This window comes from Callospermophilus lateralis, chromosome 7 (assembly GCF_048772815.1).
Source record: "Callospermophilus lateralis isolate mCalLat2 chromosome 7, mCalLat2.hap1, whole genome shotgun sequence".
Taxonomy (NCBI): domain Eukaryota; kingdom Metazoa; phylum Chordata; class Mammalia; order Rodentia; family Sciuridae; genus Callospermophilus; species Callospermophilus lateralis.
In genome coordinates, this window is record NC_135311.1 from 54,421,394 (window position 1) to 54,441,797 (window position 20,404).

General features: G+C 42.1%; 1 protein-coding gene across 1 annotated transcript; it reads right to left on the reverse strand.

Moving 5' to 3' along the window:
- Positions 1-6,306: 6,306 nt before the first annotated feature.
- Positions 6,307-8,935, reverse strand: LOC143404269 (PRAME family member 12-like). The gene is made up of 3 exons (XM_076862503.1): positions 8,649-8,935; positions 7,749-7,970; positions 6,307-6,880 (listed from the first exon to the last, which is right to left on the reverse strand). The coding sequence occupies exons 1-3, from the start codon at positions 8,933-8,935 to the stop codon at positions 6,307-6,309; spliced, it is 1,083 nt and encodes a 360-aa protein (XP_076718618.1).
- Between the last annotated feature and the right edge of the window lie 11,469 nt (positions 8,936-20,404).

Here is a 20,404-nt window from a genome sequence, read left to right on the forward strand (position 1 = left end):
AGGTATGCTGATCCAGCTTGCTTGCATGATTATTTATTTATTTTTAGTTTTGAAGATTCAACCCAGGGGCACTACACAAGGGTAGTAAAAGGTCAGTCTTGCCAGTGTCAATCCAATAACCAGCACACAGTCTTCAGAAAAAGGAAAAAGAATGTTTATTACTTTGCAAGCAAAGGAGAAACATAGGGGACTCCTGTCCCAAAGGCTGTGATCTGCCCATCATCAGGAACAGGTTGTTTTTAAAGAGGTGTTTCAGAGGAAATGAGATTAGAGAGGAGAAACCAGGAAGGAGAAGATCAGGGAAAGAGAGTTCAGGGAGGAGAAGGTTAGGGAGAATGTTGGGGGGGGGAATGTAAGTTTCAAAGCCACAAGGTTTATAGTGAGAAACTGATGTGACCCCATTTTGAGAAACCAGCCTCTACCTCAGAGCAAAACCTGTCCAAGAAAGGGGGCATGACCCTTGTCCTTGGAAAAACCCACAGAGAACTTCTAGGCACATACCCATACTGCTGAGTTATCTACAAATAAGAGGAGAGATCTGTGGTGCCAGGTGTCCCTGACTCAGTTAGGCTAGGTGAGGATCCATAGCAACCCCCTAGCAACCACCATTCAGCATGAGACAGGGAAAATACTGGGGATACCAGATGACCCTCCCAGTAGTTTATGGTGATAGATAATATGTTGGGAAACAATGTAGTTCAGCATATACTCCCCTCATTGATCAAAGCAATCAGTTCAAAGGAATCTCCCTCTTGTACTCACCAATCACCCCTACCCAACTTGTTCCCACCAGTGAATGTGCTAATTCTGTTTTAGAGTTGTTTTATGATTTTTCTCGTGGCATGTGATGATTTGCTAAGAGTGTATAAAAATGCTCAAACCCTGGGCTCAGGGCCTCCAGTTTCACCAATTGCTGTGTGTGCAGAGGACCCAGCTAGCTTGCAATAAATGCCTCTTTGCTGCTTACATCGATCTCAGTCTCTGTTGATCTTTTGGGGGTCCTGAACTGGAGCATAACAATAATAAAAGAGCATCAAGCAAAGCCCTGTTACACATTCCCAGTCCCCTCTTTTTTGGAGGAACTGGAGATTGAATGCAGGTTGTTTGATCACTGAGCACATCCCCAGTCCTTTATGTTTTTATTATGAGACAAAGTCTCACTAACTTGCCCAAATTGTCCTTAAACTTGCAATCCTCCTGCCTCAACTCCTGAGTTGGTTGAATTACAGGTGTGTGCCACTGTGTCAACTACAACCACTTTGTTTTTAAACACCCACCCCAAAATTTTCTTCGGTATAAGAAGATAACATGAGTCACTTTTTTAAAAAGAGAGAGAGAGAGAGAGAGAGAGAGAGAGAGAGAGAGAGAGAATTTTTTTAGGGAACAAGTTTTATTTAAAGGATATAACAGAAACAAACTTCTCTCATCACAACATCATACATGTATTCTGTAGGAGAGAGAATTTTATAATATTTATTTTTTTTGGTTTTTGGTGGACACAACATCTTTATTTTATTTTTATACGGTGTTGAGGATCAAACCCAGTGCCCCACACATGCCAGGTGAGCATGCTACCACTTGAATCACATCTCCAGCCACAAGTCACTTTTTTCTTTTTCTTTTATTTTGGCACCAGGGGTGAACCCAGGGAGAGTTAACCAATGAACCATATTTCTAGTATTTTTCAATTCAGTAAATACAATCTAATGGAAGAGATTGAAGTGTAAGTTAGAAGTGAAAGATGGAGACCAGGCAGAGATATATAAGGGAGTTTATTTTTCAGACTTAACAAGGAAAGGCCATCTCTCTATAAAGAGACGGCAAAACAGGCTTGAGTTCTGGGTCTTTTATGGGGTAGGTTCAGGAATCAAAGCTAAGTGGGTCCCAACACTGGTGGTTAAGGGTCAGGTTGGTATGAGGGGGTGGTGAGCCTTTCTCAGAAACACCCTTGGGTGGGAAAGTGAAGCTTTTCCCTGAGATGGCAGCTGTCAGTTAAGATGGCCATCCAGGTACTCAGCAAGAACCTTGTATTCCCTCTTTTTTGTTTTTTGTTGGGCCCCATAGGGAACAGAAATGTAGGCCAATCTTCTCTAACTGCTTCATGCTGTGAAGAGGCAGGGTTTGAATCATTGGGACAATGAGGGAGGTTTAGTGGTGGTGAAATGCTGTCCCAGGTGGCCCAGTTTGGGTGAGAGATTGGTATTCCTTCAGCAGAGGAGAGCTATGTTTTTCTATGTTCAAGGTCTTGTTGGAGTTTTTCTTATCTTGACCTTTACTTACGAGATTGATTGACATGTTAGTAGCATTCCTTCTGTAGGTTAAGAAAAATTTACTTTTCTTGGCCATAAAAAGGCCAAGGCCTTTGGATTCTGCAGAGCCACAGAAGCTAAGGAATCAAGCTGGAATTGTATGGCTAGTATGGTTTGTGCAAGTTGCTGTAAGTCTCCTGGAAATTGAAATGATAATCCCTGGTGGTGACAGCACAGGGAGGTGAGTGCAGAGTGAGGGAGGAGGGCAAAAATGAAAAAAGGAAGGATAGCACTCATGGTTCTGCAGTTTTTATGTGGTCCTCAGAGACCAAAGGAAAATTGGGGGTTCTGGCTTTGGAAAGACACAGAGAGGGCAGACAGGACTATTTTAAATGGGATTTAGAAACTCGATATTGAGTGCCCTCAACGTGGGCCACCAAACAAGTGGTAAGAATCACCTGATAGGGTCCAGTCTATTTTGCAAAGAACTGAGAGGAGGAGGCAGGCTTTTTGAGGGTGGTAAAAGTACCAGGTCACCAGGAGACAGAGTGGGAGAAAGCGAAGAGGCAGAATTGGCTTTGCCAGAACAACATCCTTGTGTTGCCAAAAGAGGTTCCTAATGTATGCAAGAAGGGGCCAGAAAAGATGAGGAGCAAGGGGTAGTGGAGAATCAAAGGTTTTGAGCTGAGCAGTGAGGTGAGCTGTCCATATAGAAGCTCAAAGGGGAGATGTTGAGTGGCTTCTTTGGGAGGGCCTGTGACAAAGGAAGAGCCAAAGAAGGAGTTTAGCCCAATGTAAATGTAATTCAAGGGACAGTAGACAACAAGGGAGGCTCCCTTTACCAAAGTAAAGGCTTTGATGAGAGCAAGAACTTCAGCCTGCTGATACTGGGAGTGGAGGCTCTGACACAACCGAGGCTAGAGAGACTATTGCTTACCCTGTTCCATGAATTCCCTCCTGAAGGAAGGGGGAGCCATCTGTAAACCAAGACTCAGAGTGAGAGGGAAAGGATGGGAAGGTCTAAAATCTTGGTGCTGGGCCAAGATCTAGGTTAACTGTTGTGTCTCAAGTGGAGACTTGTCACTGCCATTTCTAGGGGGTAGACTTGTGAGGAGGAGGGGAGGAGAAGAGTAGAATTACTTGCCCAAGGGAACCGGTGTGTGGATAAAGAAGAAGAGCCCTAGGTGAATGGAAGAAGGTGTGTGGTCATTGTTCTGGCCCTCAGGTCAGGGTCCAAAGCAGCTTAAATCCCCAGAGTGATGAGAAAAGCTTTTGGGATCAAGTCTGCTCTGCAAAGAGAGGGACAGCTTCAGCAAGGAGGGAGAGCAGATGTTGTGATTGGGCAGAAAATGGAGTAGGTTTTGAGACAGTTTTGAACGTGCTCATAGTGTGAGGTGATAGAAGGACTGGGAATGTCCACCTCAGCAGTGGGTCATTGGAAGGCACTGGCCAACAGAATAGGAGATGGTCCTAAGTAAGGGTGAGGGTCAGAGGAGAAGCACGTGAGTCTGCATGGAAGCGTCTATGAGGGGAGAAGGAGAGCATAGCTCTCAACTTTGTGAGGATGTCCCTTCCCATAAGGGGAACAGGACACTGTGGAATGACCAAAAAGGAATGAGTAACAATTAGAGAACCACAAGCACAAACAATGCTAGGTGACTGTAAGGGTTGGTAGTCAGCCCCCAGAACACCTTGAGGACTGAATATGTAGCTCGGTGTCTAGGAGGTAGGAGACGGGCCTACCTGGCATGGGCAGTTTTACCCTGTGTTTCCATGGAGTTATGGTAGTGGTTGGGTGATGGGGACCTGGATCTTTTCAGTCCTCTGCAGCCAGTCCTAAGAGTTGGAAAGGGGAACTGAAGGGCCATATGTCTGGGGAGCCCCCATGTGCTTGAGGAATGTGAACAACCCAGTGTCCCTCTTGATGACATTTAGGACAAAAATCCAGAAATTTTGAGGCTTGGGACATATACAAGCCCAGTGACCCATCTGACCACATTTAAAACACGGTCTGAGTGGTCCTGAGGGGCCATTCCATGGGCCAGTGATACCAGGGACAGATAGCTTGAGTGAGCATTTGATATCTCAGCTTTCAGTTCTTCTCATCTCTCTCATTATACACCTTAAAGGTCACTTCCAGAACCTCAGCTTTGGGATTTAGAAACTCCTTCTCAAAGCATGTGCCACAAGGAGACAAAATTGCAATGTATGCAGTCCAGGGAGAGAAATAAAGAATGTCCACATGCTTCTGCCACCTTCAGTGTTGTATTCACTCAAATTATTCAATATAATTTTACTCTATAGGTTCTTTTTTAATATTTATTTTTTAGGTGTAGATGGACACAATATCATGCCTTTATTTTTATGTAGTGCTGAGGATTGAACCCCTGTCCTGCCCATGCTAGGTGAGCGTTCTACCACTGAGCCACAAATGAATCTACAGTCAATTCAAAGAGGAATTCAAAGAGCAATCTGGGTGCTCTATCCCCAGGGCTGTGTGGGGACACATCCAGCTCACAGTTCTTATAACAATTCAATGAGTCTGGACACACCAGAATATCTTCAAGTCCCTTTTTGGTCATGAAAACCCTTAAAACAACCAGTGATTACCCATCTCATATTGCAGATCTCCCTTGCCTTTATTTGATATTAAAATCCATCAGCAGAGTAGAATGAATGCCATTCAGAACTTGCCTCCTGCCACACATGCAAGTTAGATGTAGAGCCAGAGGAAAGAAAGTGTCATAAAGAGGGGTGACGCACACAGATCGCTGTGTGGGTGACAGATGGGCTGGCTGTGTAGGACCTGCACTCTGCTACCTTTTCAAGAGTGAGCTACAGTTTGCTTACATATTCAACTGGGTTCTAGTTCACTGTGTATGAAGAAGCCTTCAGGCTCAAATTAGAACACATATACAGGCAACTTTAGGATAACTCAGAAGATTTGGTGGACCTCCTTGGTTGGGAAGCTAAGGCTAAGGTTACTGCATAACCCCACCAGCCTAAGTCCTCAGCAGAAATCATCATTTAGGGGATCTTGGTCTAGGACCAGGCAGCACAGGCAGGGCCACCCATTTTCCCACAGTCACCTCATCCTCACTCATTCTCTGATCATCTGCTGATTGAAAACCTTGTGTCCCTGTGTAGACAGAGATGGGAAGTGTTAGGAGAAAATCTGTCAGTTATGAGCAGCCTTCTCCCCCACCAGAAGGTGGTAATTTATTAAGTTTAGTTTAGAAACATTTGCAAGTGTTATATACCTATATAATTCTACTATTTTGATGAAATCTAATTTGGATGGTTTCATTGGCCATGATTACATTATTTCAGGAAAGACTTGGTAGCAGGATGACAGGCAAGGTTTTGTAAGGCCCAGAGACCCTATATTATTCTCATTGTATCCAGAGGCCAAGATGCCAGCTTTGTAGGTCTATGTGGAGACTCACAAGGATGGGTAAGCCTTGAGGATCCGGGTGGCACTGAGATTGCCTAAAACCAGCTTTTTGAAATTTCACTGTCTACTTAGAATGTTTCAGGCCTCCTGTATTCCTCTATATGGATTATGACACAGTGTAGCCACAGATAATGACCTGATTTTCATTTGATGCTTTGAGTTCCTGGTAATGAACTTCATTGATTACCAAGTACTTGGTGGTATTTCTCCATTAGCCCCTGGAATTTTTTTCCAGTGTTGAAATTAGAAAACTAGGTAAAACCATCATGGAAGGTATCCGAGGACTAATCTTGAGATTCTGTTCATTTTGGGGTATTTATTTATGGACAATCTATGAAACAAAATAGTTTCTTCATATGTGCATGAAGCCTATATACCATTGTAAAAATCCAGGTCTGTAGTTATGACTCTATACAGACACATATGGCTCTAGGTCCAATATTCAGGGGCTTCCTTCCAATGTAGCCCCCAGCATCTGATTCCTTTCCCCATCCACACTTCAGGCAGTGTCTGAAATGCTGGGCTCTGAGTTTCCTTCATGATCCCTCTACATCCTGGTTATACATCCAATTGGATAGAGGGCAGCTTTTTATATACACCCAACTAGTCAACTGTTGAACAGGAACAGTGAATGAGGCCCTGGTTATAGAGAAACATGCAGCCACATTGAGGACATGAGCGAGTACGGAAAATAAGGACTGTTGGCTGCCTAAAGTCCTTCAGTATTGCTGTGAGCTCAGCACAAAGTTGAGAACATCTCCTGGGGTGGATGGCACCCTGGGCATCATAGCTCTCCAGAGGGGCAGGGTATAGCTCTAGGCTCAACTGGCTCAGCCTGGCAGTGTGGCACAGCAGGTCCCTGAGGACCGACATGGAGATGTGATTCTGGAAAAAGCACAAGGCCCTGAGCTGGGAGCAGTGGCTCAGAGCAGACAGGATAGCTTGGAGCTGGGAGTCCATGATCTCACAGGCTTCCAAGTCCAGGCTCTTCAGGGTGGCTGCAACAGTCTCCAGAAGAATTTTAAGGGGCTCCAGACTAAAATTGGTCAGTTTGATGCCCTTTAGATCTAGGTGTCTGAGCTGGCTGGTGTTTGGGCATCGGGAAAGAAAATTCCAGTCTGAATGTGACAGTGAGCAGTTGGTTATTGCGAGGGCCTTCAGGGGCATCTTCAGGTGCCTAAGGAAGAACCAGGCAGTTAGTTCTGAGGGAAAAGATGAACTGGCCCAAACCCAAGGTCACTGTGACCATCTGAACATGGTTGACATTTTGTAGAATCTGCTCATTCAGGTCACTCCATCTCATCCTGAAACTTTCACCACTACTTGTGTGACCAGGTAGGTCCTCCATCTCTATGAATGTCATCCTCAACGACAAGCAGAAAGCCACCACATATCTACCACAGGAAGTCAGGAAGAGTCATGTATGAAAGACAAATCCAAGAAAGATGTGGCAAAACACACTGGGGTTAACCCCTGCAGGGCTCACTCCCTGTCCCCTCAGCAAGGTTTTACTCCCTGCTCTTCACTCACAACCCCTGAGTCATCAGGGGAGCTCAGACCTGCCTTCCCAGGTGGTCATTAGAAGTGGGCTCCTCTGCTCCCAGATGGAGGATACAGAGCTTCCTTGTTGAACAGGTACAGTTGTGGGGCTTCCCCTCCTTCAAAGTCCTCACCTCTACCCTGTGTTGTACCTCTGTTGCTGGACAGGCCTCCCAGGGAAGGAACCTCACACCTACATCACTAGCTTCTGTCCCCATCAGCGGGCTTCCCAGTATGGTGGCATTTCCCAGACCATGGACCTGGTTTACCCCTTTGCTCTAACACATGTTAGGAGATCGAGCTTCAGGATACAATAGAGCAGATGATGGGTTATTTACCTTCCAGTGACTTGTTCACTATGTGAGTGTCAGTGGCTGGCACACAATAGGTGCCCTTTCATATTTACTGATACTTGTCTGAAGAGGAAGCTCACCCTCCTTACTCACCTCAGCACCTGCTCCAAGTGGCCCTCAAAGAGGAGGACAGCATCCACACAGAACGTCTACAGGCACTTCATCCTGAGGAACTGAGAGATGAGCTGGGCAAGCAGCCGCTCCTGCTCCTCTTGGGAGGTGTGGGCCGGTACGAGGACCTGGGAGACAAGCAGCTTCCTCAGGTTCCTCATCTGGCCCATGAAAGGAGCATAAGCAGCCAAGGTGGAGGGCGCCCAGGTGCAGTGCACTTCCACCCTCTGGACAGAGTCCAGCTGCAGCAGTCTCAGGACCTTCCTGGTGTGATGGGTGGGTTTCCCAAAGATTTTCAGCCTATTGCAACACAGGTGCAGCTTGTCCCTTCTCTGTGTGACCCACAGCAAAAAGTGGGTCAAGAATTCATCCTGAGGCCTTTCTATGAGGCACAAGTCTATGAATATCTTCAAGGGCAGCTTAGCTGCCATCGCTGGACCAAGTTTCAATGTTCAATTCTTCTTAATGTCTTCTGGTGAGCAGGCATCAACCACGGGTCCAGACCACATCCTCCAGAAGTTCCGTGGAACCATCCCCAAATCCAGCACCTGCAGTTTCCACCTCCTGTGGGGATGATAGCAGAGTCTCAGCCCTAAGGCCCCTTCCTTCACCTCTCAGCTGCTGCTCCCTGCTCCACCTCTTCCTCCTGTCTCGCTTTTTTTCATTAACTTCTCTCCAATCCAGCCTAGTGTCCCCACCTGTAGTAGCTGAGTTAGAGACAGGTGCAGCCTCCTTCATGGGTCACCACAGCTGCCACAAGCACCTCCACATCTGGAAGCCTTTCCCAGGTGGGGTTCAGCATGGCCAAGACCTCTCCATCCCTCCTTGCTGGCAGCACAGGAAGCCTATGAAGCACAATTCAGCACCCACTCTCCCTGCCTGTACCCATCCTTTCCCTGGCACAGAGGGTACTCCCTTCCAGGCCACCTGGGTCTTTCTAACCTTTGGCAATGCTGCTGGGCAAGCAGCATGTCCAGCCCATCCAGGGCCACTTGGATCATCTCAAGTTGTGGCTTCTTCATCAGGGCACCCAGGGGCAGGCAGGTAAAGGGCCAGGGCTGCACCTTTTTCTTCAGGACCTCAGTGTGTCCTCTGCTGAAGGCCTCCACAAAGAGTGGTGGGAAGAGCTCTATGGGCAGGTCCTTCAGATCCAGGACAGCCCTGGACTTGTTACTCATAAGGCTGTGCCCTGCCAGCTCCAGCAGTGTGGGTGGGGACTGGATGCTCATCCTGGGGAGTCTGAAAGAAGAAGGATCCTGGAAAATGATCCAGGGAAAAGGCCACTATCCCATCCATTGCCAGCCACTGGGAAGGGGGTACTGGAGAGTCCAAAAACTCACTCCAATCTTAATGGGGGAAAGTCTTCGATTATTGTTTTGTCCTTATAAAATGAGAATTTGTGTGTCATGTGGCTTAATGCAGTAGGCTCCTCAGTTTTAATAACTACAGTGGCTCAGAAAGGAGTTGCCCTCACATGGGTGATGTTATTTTTAATTTCAAAAAATTAAATGAGCAATTACAGAGCATGTGCCCATATTATAAAACACTTGGAAATTACAAGGGTGTCTCGTGGTATCTATTACACAGGTGAGATTCTCCCACCTTAGGGGGGAGTTGAAGAGAACAAACAGATCAGAACAGAGTCTGTGAACTGTTGCATTAGATAGTTTGAAGCTTTTTGATTAATTTGTTTAAACAAATTATAAAATTACAAAACAACATAAGCCCTAAAGTATAATTTGGGGGATGAGGCGATATTGGGAATTAAATTCAGGATACTCAACCAGTAAGTCACTACCCCAGCCATATTTTGTATTTTAGATGAATAAAGGTCTCACTGATTTGTTTAGCACCTTGTGCTGCTGTGGGTGGCTTTGAACTCTAATTTTCTGGCCTCCTCAAACTCAGGAATTGTTGAGATTACAGGGGTTTGCCACCACACCCAGCGAAACAGTACAATTTTAAGGGCACACAAAATAAATATTTTTATTATCAGAAAATAGAATTTCAATCAATTAGAATGAAAAACGATTGCCATCCACTTCCTTGGTTAAGCAATTTTACATTAGTTTCATCTGGAGCTCAGTGGAAGAGCACTTTCCTAGCACATGTGAGGCACTGGGCTTGATCCTCATAAGCATCATTATTAAATGATGGGCTGGGTACATAACTCCGTTGATAGAGTGCTTGCCTCACATGCACAAGGTCCTGGTTCAATCACCATACCTTCATATAAATAAATGGATAAATAAATAAATTATATTGTCCATATAAACTTTAAAAAATACAACAATTTATAAAGAGAAAAAGTGAGGGGCGTGCGTGCACAAGCCTGTAATCCCAGGGGCTCTGGAGACTGAGACAGGAGGATCATGGGATCAAAGTCAGCCTCAGCAAGAGCAGGCACTAAGCAACTCAGTGAGATCCTCTGTTTAAATAAAGCACAAAACAAGGCTGGGGATGTGGCTCAGTGGTTGAGTGGCCATGGGTTCAATAGCCCATACCAAAGAAAGAAAGAAAATTGAATGTGACATAAACCAAAGTGGAAATCCTAGTGTTCAGGATAAAGGTAAATCTACACTGAAAGGCAAAATCAAAGTTCTAAATTGGTTCATGAGAAAAGACAGGAACGAAATTTTTCCGGAATCCGCACAGGTGAGGTGGGAACAGGGTGGTGTTCAGGGCAGTGAGGGACTTACAGAATCTGTCCAAGTATGCAGGGTTCTCGGAGCCTCAGCAGGCCAGTCTGGTTCCCCTTGGGCTCCAGGACTCTTGTGTTTCTCTTCTGGTTCCTCAGAGCCTTTTATGGACCTCTCTGACCACGCCCCTTCTTCCATCTGATTGACGGGCATCCAATCAGAAAGCAGTATCTGATCACGTTCTCCAATCTCCACCCACTTAATCCTGATTGGATTTTCTTCCTCCAGGTTATTTGATTGAATCCGATGTTCATGCAGGTGCGCAGAATCAAGGAGAGTGTGAGAGTCAGGGATGCGTCCCTCCGTGCACTACACACCATGGACTCAATTTTGTCCATATGTGACCCTCCTGTTCCTCCCGTGACACAGAAAAGCACTGAATCCCTAAGTGAAAAAAAAAAAAAAAAACACCTGAAAATATCTTTCAAAGGGATCTTTGGCCATATCAAAATTATTTGAATTTTTTTTTCTGAAAATTCCATAGTAAAAATAGCTTTTTGAAGACAGTGGTGTCATCCACGAAGACCACAGAATGAAAACCATGTTTACAACAGTTACACAAGTGTCAAGTTACATTGCAGCAAATCTTGGCACACTCAGAGAGGAATAGCACACAAGGAGAGTGGAATCAGACTTCTAGACTTAAGGCAAGACTTCTGTTTGTCTGTGCTGGGTATTGAATCCATTGCTTCTCTACCACTGAATCACATCACCTGACCTTTTTACTTTTTGCTTTTATTTGGAGACAGGATCTCATTAAATTGCTTAGGACCTTACTAAGTTGCTGAGGCTGTCCTCAAATTTGCCATCCTCCTGCCTCAGTCTCCTGAGTTGCTGTGATTACACACATGGGTCACTGTGCCCCATCAGACTTGGAGAAGTCTGAAATTCTCTGAGGGTGGAAACTGTGGGCAATTTGCGAATTGGAGAGAAAGAGACAGGGTTGGACAGCAGATGTACCTGACATCGAGGAGGCCACCAACTGAAGAGACTTCCTTTAGAATCAGGGACCCCACAGGACACATCTCCCATGCAACCTTTGCTCCAGGCAGTTTCCAGGGCCCTTTAGGCTGTGAGAATTTCACAGGTAAAGGAAAATTTGAAGAGCCTGAGTAAAAGTAATTCAGGAATTGAGGAAGCTGAGACAGAAAGAGATGGAGTGCTTGGAAGATGAGCCATGTGAAGGGAGGTCTTACAGGGAAAATGTAGAAGGAATGGTTTGATTTTTGGCAGTTACAGAATTGCATTTCTGCTTTGTTGTTCTGTCTTTGTGTTAGTCAGCTTTTTCACGCTGTCACTAAAAGACCCAACCCCAACACCTACAGAGGAAGAAAAGTTTATCTGGGGGCTCATGGTTTCAGAGGTTTCAATGCACCCACAGCAGATTCTACTCCTTGGGCCCTCACCTCCAAGGTGAGGCTGAACATCATGGCAGGAAATTGTGGCAGAGGGAAGGTGCTCACATTATCAGAGAACAGAGAGGGAGATGTCCCCTTGCCAAATACAAAATATACACACCATATTCACACGCCCAATGATCACCTTCCTCCAGCCACACCCCACCTGCTGCCCCTGGTTACCACTTAGTTAATCCCATTGGGAATTAACTTACTGACAAGGTTAAGGCTATAAACCAATCATGTCTCCTCCAAAACCATTGTCTCACAGGTGAGCTGTTGGGAGACATAGCAACTAAACCATGATGGTCTTCTTGAGTATCTTGTTGGAAAATATCCCTAGTCACATTGCAATTGGATACTTACATTTGAGGTTATCTTTGTTTTCTGTTTCACATAATAAGTTACCACAAATGACCCACATTTAATCTTCTATGTGTGCAGTGAAGTAGGGCTAAGGCTATTTCAGAGACCTCATTGCTTTTTAAGATCCACAACATTTGAAGTCTAGTCTCTGACTGAATTATAAATTTCTCTGCCATTTGTTTGTGTGTAGCCAGCAGAAAGGGTGACTTCATGCCATGGCCCTGCCTTCTCTTACCACACTTGACTTGGCGCAGGAGGCAGGTAGATGTACTGTCAACCTAAGTCACAACTGACAGTAGCTGTCCAAATAACAAGTGTAGTCAGACATAATAGGGCAGGAATGCGGACACCTAAAGAAAGATGAGTCAGAGCCCCATCCAGGAGGCAAAGGGAGACAGAGTGTCAAAGGCAGCTTTGAATCAATTATCACTGGCTCCACAGATTCAGTACCAAGGGTGGCCTCAGTTCAAGGACAATAGGTGTCGATCTGCCAGTTGGCCTCTTAGAAAACATGGGGGGGTGTGAAGGTTAGAGTGGATTTTATGCACAACTGAGGTTGGGGCTGACTGGTTTGTGATAGTTCCTGCCATCATCAGGGCTGCTCAGGGACCTTCCCTTCACAGCACCCTGCTTCCCCTTCATCAGGATTTGACACAGTTACTGCCTGTTGATTTGAGCACCATTTATGTTTCCTCCTTGAGATGAAGATTTTTTTCTCTGGATGCTTCACATAATGGTTATGGTTTGATTCTATCTCAGTGCCAGGATGAACTTTTCCTGGTTGGTTCAGACCCCATTGGAGGGAATTAATAGATTATTAGGAAACAATGGTGAAATTCATTGAGCCACATTTGAGCAACAAGGTGGGTTTGGAGGGAGTGGCTCTCAGTGTCCCTCCACCAAGAAGTCCCTGTGAAATTCAATTTTGCCTGTTCATTAGGCCTTGTGTATCTCATCTCCAAGCTTTGGTCTTTACTATTCTATGAAGACTTAGACTTTTGCAGAAATTTTATGAGTATAGATGTTCATTTTTAAAAAATATTTAGGTCCTGAATTTATTTATTTTTTATTTTTTTTCTTATTTTTGTCACTGGACATTGTACCCAGGAGAGCATTACCAATGAGCTACATCCTCAGCTTTTTTCATTTTTATGAATTAATTATTTAGTTAATTAAATTATTCCTTTATTCAGCTTAGGTACTAAGGTTTGAATGCAGGGGAACTACACCACTGAGCTACATTCCCAGCCCATTTTTATTTTTTTATTTTTTGAGACAGGTTCTCACTAAATTACTGAGACAACCTTGAATTTGAGATCCTTCTGCCCTAGCCTGCTATGTAGATGGTGTTATGGGGAGTCGCTCCAGAAAGCACTCTAAGTCTAAATTTCAAATCAAAAGAGATCTTTACTTACCTTACTAGGGACTGTCACCCACCACAGAGACTCAAGATCTGTGAGAGGACACCAGCTTCCTGGTCCAGCCAAAGACAATATAAGCCCCAATCCACAACTCAGTGACTTGCTTATCCTCATGTAAGCTAGCCAATCATAGAAATTAAGACATTAATAAGTGGGACCTCTGGGCTATAGGCAAGACCAGAATTTTCCAGTAAGCAAGCCAGCACTTTAGCTTTGCAGTTCAGTTGATCACAGTCCTGCGTTAAAGCAGGTGCTAGACAGTTGCATCCTGAATTTGGGTGGGGGTCAGCAGGGTGAGAAACTACTTCAAAATCATGTAAATCCACAATAGCATTCAAACCCAGGATGTAGCTCTCCATGGCAACCACTGCATCTTGAGTAGGGTACAATTTGTGGGGTACAAAGTACAGAAAAGCAATTTTTTAAAATAAGGAAACACCTTTCATTTCAGTTTCTCAGAAACAGCTCTTGTAACAGTTTTTCATAGGAGGCAGCAAAATGGAATCTCAGACCTGCCTATGACAGTTCTTGCTTTATAATTGTCTTATCTCACTTTTCAAAATTTTATAACCATCATCTATATTTTTTAACTAATGCATATCCTATAACTGACACACTTATTGATTGTATTTATCAGTTCACAGTACAGCAAATAGGATTACAATTGTTCACCACCACATGCTGTTTTGAATTACAATTTTGAAAAGATAGAGAATTTGCCTAGCATGCATGAGGCCCTGGGTTTGATACCTAGCATCAATAAATAAAGAAATGAATAGATAGATAGATAGATAGATAGATAGATAGATAGATAGATGAGAGACCTGTTTCCAAGTAAACTTGTTAGAGGTTTTTTTTTCTTCTTAATCAATTAAGATTTTAGTTATGATTTTTTAGAAAAAAATCCAAATGATAACTCTTGATGATAAACATTTAGAATAGTCATGGTTAAAAATCTATTGGGAAATTAGTATGAACAACTATTAACAAGGTGATTTGATTGGCATACATTTTAATATAGTGTCCAGAATTATGTCTGAAAACATATGAGTTTTTTATGAATTTTTGCATTTTAAAGCAAATATTAATAAAATATCAAAATAATATATAACTCAAAAAAGTTATGTCATATTTGACAGGACTTCCCATCATATCAAATTAGGCTAATTGTCTTAATGTCTCACTTCTAGAAATCCCTTAAGCAATTATGGAGTTCTCTGGAACATCCTAATGTTAGCTCAAGGTCAAATGACAATGTAGACTTTGATCATAGAGAAGTTAGTCAATAATCTCAAAAGGTTTAAAGAACTTAATGAAACCTGAGGTCCTATATCATTATAAAAGATAAGTCATTTAACCAGTGTGATAAAAGATATTTAAAGCTAATACAGAAAGCTACGTCCTATAAAATTATACTTCAACTTTTTTTTAAAGAGAGAAAGAGAATTTTGTAATATATATATATATGTATTCGGTAGACACAACATCTTTATTTTATTTTTATGTGGTGCTGAGGATCGAACCCAGTGCCCCCGCGCATGCCAGGCGAGCGCATTACTGCTTGAGCCTCATCCCTCACCCATACTTTAACTTTTAACAGATGACTCAGTTTTTATTTTCCCAAGTAATCAGAGAACTTGATAAATCAATTTGAACTCTAAAAACTTACTCTCATATCCTTGAGTACTGAGCATTGAACCAGGTGCACTCTACCACTAAGCTACCTGCCCAGTTCTCTTTGTTTTATTTTGAAACAGGCTTGCCAAAGGCCAAGTCTGGCTTGAATTTTGTCATCCTCCTGCCTCAGGCTCCTGAGAATCTGGAATTACAGGCATGGCCCAGCTCACCTGGCTTTAAAGAACTTCTTAGAGTGCAGCTGTTTGAGAGATGTTCAACTGGAACATTCCATTTGGAAGCCATTACTGTTTTTAATTGTCTTTGGAATCATTTGCCCACCAATTTCAAAAAGTGCTTGAGAATGAACCATAATAGACTTTTCTGCAGTGCAGAAGAAATGCTCTCCTGGAGTTTTTTTGGAATTTGCAGGTCCCATTCTGTGTTTTATTAATCTCTTGAGAGCCAATGATAAAAATCCTATGATCTTGTTTGGAAAGTTAGGGGTTTGGAAATATCTTTGTGTGTGTGTGTGTGTGTGTGTGTGTGTGTGTGTGTGTGTGTGTGTAATGTTGTGGTTTTTGCAGAGTCCTCTTGAAAGTCTATTATCGAATGACCAAGCTCAAGGACTTACTCCTGCATGGTCCCCTACCCTCCACTTTTGTGAGGTTTTTCTATAAATAATTTCACTTTGATTCTGCAGTCCTTCACAATAACATCATCAGCTGGGACACTGTGGCCATAGAATATCCTCAGCCTTTACATGATCAGTGTTGGTTGACATGGTCAGTTGTCTGAATCTGATGACAATCACTTGGCATGCATGTCGCTGCTGGACTGTGTGTGTGTCTTTGTGTGTGTGTGTGTGTGTGTGTGTGTGTGTGTGTGTGTGTGTGTAGTACCAAAGATTATGTACCTGGGGCACTTTACTACTGAGATACACCCCCAACACTTTTTATATTTTTATTTGAGACAGGGTCTGTCTATGTTGCCCAGTCTGGCTTGGAACCTCTGAATCTCTTGCCTCAGCCTCCCAAGGTACTGGGATTATAAGTGTGCACATTGGTCCTGGCCAAAGAGCATTTAAAACCTGAAGAAATCACATTGCACCAGGGATCAAGTACCATAACTAAAAAGAGAATAATAGCCTCAGACTGCAAAATTCCTCTGGATGAATATTATACGAATACTGAGACCCTTAAATAACTCTCAGATCACACTTTGCCATTCCAATTAAGCCTTTATTCCTGACCAGCAGCAGACACCCTATTCTCTAAAAGCGAGATGGTCAGAGTGGTGAACCCCCTTCATTTTTGCCTCATATTTAAGCAAAAAAAGAAAAAAAAAACACAAAAAGGGAGAAAGGGAGATTAGGGGGTCTATCCAAGGTAAGCAAGCACACTTAATATGTAAATAAATGTAGTGTAGTACAATTTTATTGATGTTTTTATATTAACTAAGTTTTAGACTGTGTAATGTGAAACAATACTCTAAAATAACAGTTGCTGTTTCACCAGAGATGTACAAACCTTCATTTGTTGAGTTAGTTGCTTTAGAGAATAAAACTTAACAGACACAATGTAACTAATATTTTAAGAAGTGTTTGTCATTTTAATATGTAAATTAAACTTTGGTTTATATCAGCACATTAATATTTGTTCTTAGGGAATATCCTTGAAGACTTTTAACTACTTGTGTTACATATATAAACAACTTATTTATAAAGAAACATTTTAATATTTATCCTTTATTTAAGATGTTTATATTACTTACTTAGAACCTATTGTTTACTTAGATGCATTACAATTAGATTTTACCACATAAAGACTTTCTTACCTGGAAACATGTTTTTTATGAAATATATTTTTATATTTAGAATCTTTTAATAATTTTTAATCCATGGATCCCTCTTTTTTGTTTATACCTTAAAATAACCCTTATCAATTTCTAAATTTAGATAAATTAATCCATTTTAATAAGAGAAAATTTATTTACAGTACTCTAATTTAAATGCAGTTGAAACCTCTTGACTTTTGTATATGGAATTATACCCGGTGGGACTTTTAACGTTTAGTAACAATGTTTTTGTGATAACATAAAGTAATTTGAATTTTTTTAAATTTACAAATATATGAAAATCTCAATAGTGCTTAAATATTTTACCTTATGAAATTTTAGGAGTTAAGATTACTTGATATTATATTCAACAGGAAAGTCCTGTCAAATATGACATAACTGTTTCAAGTTATATTTATTTGGATATTTTATTAATATTTGCTTTAAAATGGCAAAAATTCATAAAAAATCTCATATGTTTTCAGACATAATTCTGGACAATATATTAAAATGTATGCCAATCAAATCACCTTGTTAATAACTGGTTATCATAAGTTCCCAACAGGTATTTAACCATGACTATTCTAAATGTTTATCATCAAGAGTTATCATTTGGATATTTTCCCTGAACATAACTAAAATCAGATTAATTGATTAAGAAGAAAAAAACACTAACAAGTTTACTTGAACACAGGTCTCTCATCTATCTATCTATATATCTATCTATTTATTTATTAATTTCTTTAATTATTGTTGCTAGGGATCAAACCAAGGGCCTCATGCATGCTAGGCAAATGCTCTATCTCTTCAAAATTGTAATTCAAAACAGGGTGTGGTGGTGAACACTTTTAATCTCATGTGCTGTGGTGTGAAGTGATAAATACAATCAATATGCCTGTCAGTTATAGCTTTCAGATTAGTAAAAACATATAGATGATAGACATAAAATTTGAAAAGTGAGATAAGATAATTATGAATCAAGAACTGTCATAGGCAGGCCTGAGACTCCATTTTGCTGCCTCCTATGAAAAACCGTTACAAGACTTGTTTCTGAGAAACTGAAATGAAAGCTGTTTACTTATTTAGAAACAAATGCATTTCTGTACTTTGTACCACACAAATTGTACCCTACTCAGGATGCAGTGGTTGTCATGAAGAGCTACATCCTGGGTTTGAATGCCTTTGTGGGTTTACATGACTTTGAAGTAGATTCTCAACCAGCTGACCCCCACCCATATTCAGGATGTGCCTGTCTAGCACCTGTTTGAACCCAGGACCATGGTCAACTGAACTGCAAAGCTAAAGTGCTGGCTTGCTTACTGGAAAATTCTGATACTGTCTAGAGCCCAGAGGCCCCACTTATTAATGTTTTAATTTCTATGATTGGCTAGCTTACATGAGGATAAGCAAGTCACTGAGTTGTGAATTTTGTGTTTCTAATGTCTTTGGATGGATCAGGAAAGTACTGTCCTCTCACAGATACTGAGACACTGTGGTGGGTGACAGTCTCTAGTCAGGTAAGTAAAGCTCTCTTTTGATTTGAAATTCAGACTTAGAGTGCTTTCTGGAGGGACTCCCCATAACACCATCTATTTAGCAGGCTAGAGCAGAAGGATATCAAATTCAAGGTCTGTCTCAGTAATTTAGTTAGAACCTGTCACAAAATAAAATTTAAAAAAGTCTTAAAAAAATGGTCTGGGAATGTTGCTCAGTGGTGTAGTTCCCCTGCATTGAAACCTTAGTACCTAAGCAGAATAAATGAATAATTTAATTAACTAAGTAATTAATTTATAAAAATGAAAAAAGCTGAGGATGCAGCTCAGTGGTAAAGCTCTCCTGGGTTCAATGTCCAGTGCCAAAATGTAAAAAATAAAAATACATATATTTAAGGATTAAATATTTTTTTAAAAAATGATCACCTGTACTCATAAAATTTCTGCAATAGTCTAACTTTTCATAGAATAGTAAAGACCAAAACTTGGAGATTACATACCCAAGGCCTAATGAATAGGCAAAATTGAATTTCACAGTGACATCCTGAAGGAGGGACACTGAGAGCCACTCCCTCCAAACCCACCTTGTTGTTCAAAGTGGCTCAATGAGGTTCAACATTGATTCCTAGTCATCTATTAATTCCCTTCAATGGGGCACTGGACCAACAAGGAAAAGTCCATCCTGTCAATGAGATAGAATCAAACCCTAACCATTATGTGATCAAACCCTAACCATTATGTGATGCATCTAGAGAAAAAAACCTTCATCCCAAGAGGGAAACAATAATGGTGCTCAAATCAAAAGACAGTAACTGTGTCAAATCCTGAAATAGGGGAAATGGGGGTCTGTGAAGGAAGTTTCCTGGGCAGCCCTGCCTGATGGCAGGAACTATCTTAAACCAGTCAGCCCCAACCTCAGCTGTGCATAAAATCCACCCCAAAAAGCCCCCCCCTAATGTCTAGGAGGACACCTGGCCAGTAGTCGTCTGTTTTCCATGAACAGAGGTCACCCACGTTATTGTGGAGCTAGTGATAATTGATTCAAAGCTGCCATTGACACCCTGTCTCCCTTTGCCTCCTGAATGGGGCTCTGACTCTTCTTTCTTTAAGAGTCCTGCATTCCTGCCCTAATATGTCTAACTACACTAGTTCTTTGGAGAGCCACTGTCTGTTTGACTTAGGTTGACTGTAATTTTGACCTGCCTTGTGCCCCAAGACAGGGGTAATAAGAGAAGTCAGGGCTGTGCCATGAAGTCACCCTTTCAGCTGGTGACATACAGACAAATTCCAGAGAAACTTAAAATTAAATCAGACAGTAGATTTCAAACATTGTAGAGCATAAAAAACAGACATGGTTTTGGATGTAGCCTTAATTCTATGTAGGTGCTTACACACATGAAATTAAATGTGTATCATTTGTGGTAAGTTATTATGTGAAACAGAAACCAAATATAACCTTAGCCAATTGTAAGTATCCAATTAACATATGATTATGTGATGTGAGCAGAGATATTTTCCAACAAGATACCCCAAAAGACCATCATGGTTTAGATGCTGTCTCCAAACAGCTCACATGTGACAATGTTTTTGGAGCAGAAATGATTGGTTTACAGCCTTAACCTAGCCAGTGAATTAATCCCTGGTGGAATTAACTGGGGGATAATGGGGTCAGGTGGGCTGTGGCTGGAGGAAGCTGATCTTTGGGGTGTGAATATGGGTGTAGAGTTTGTATCTGCAAGTGACCTCTCTCTCTCTCTGCTTTCTGGTAATGTGAGACTCTTCCCTCTGCCACAAGCTTCTGCATGATGTTTAGTTTCAAATTGGTTGTGCTGTCTCTGGATTGAGGCCTCTGAAACCAAGCCACCCAAATAA

Coding starts and splice junctions, on each gene's coding strand:
- LOC143404269 (XM_076862503.1), bottom strand. CDS start 8,935: ATGAGCATCCAGTCCCCACCCACACTGCTGGAGCTGGCAGGGCACAGC. Junction 7,971..8,648: donor GCCCAGCAGCATTGCCAAAG/GTTAGAAAGACC, acceptor CCATCACACCAG/GAAGGTCCTGAGACTGCTGC. Junction 6,881..7,748: donor TTCCTCAGGATGAAGTGCCT/GTAGACGTTCTG, acceptor GTTCTTCCTTAG/GCACCTGAAGATGCCCCTGA.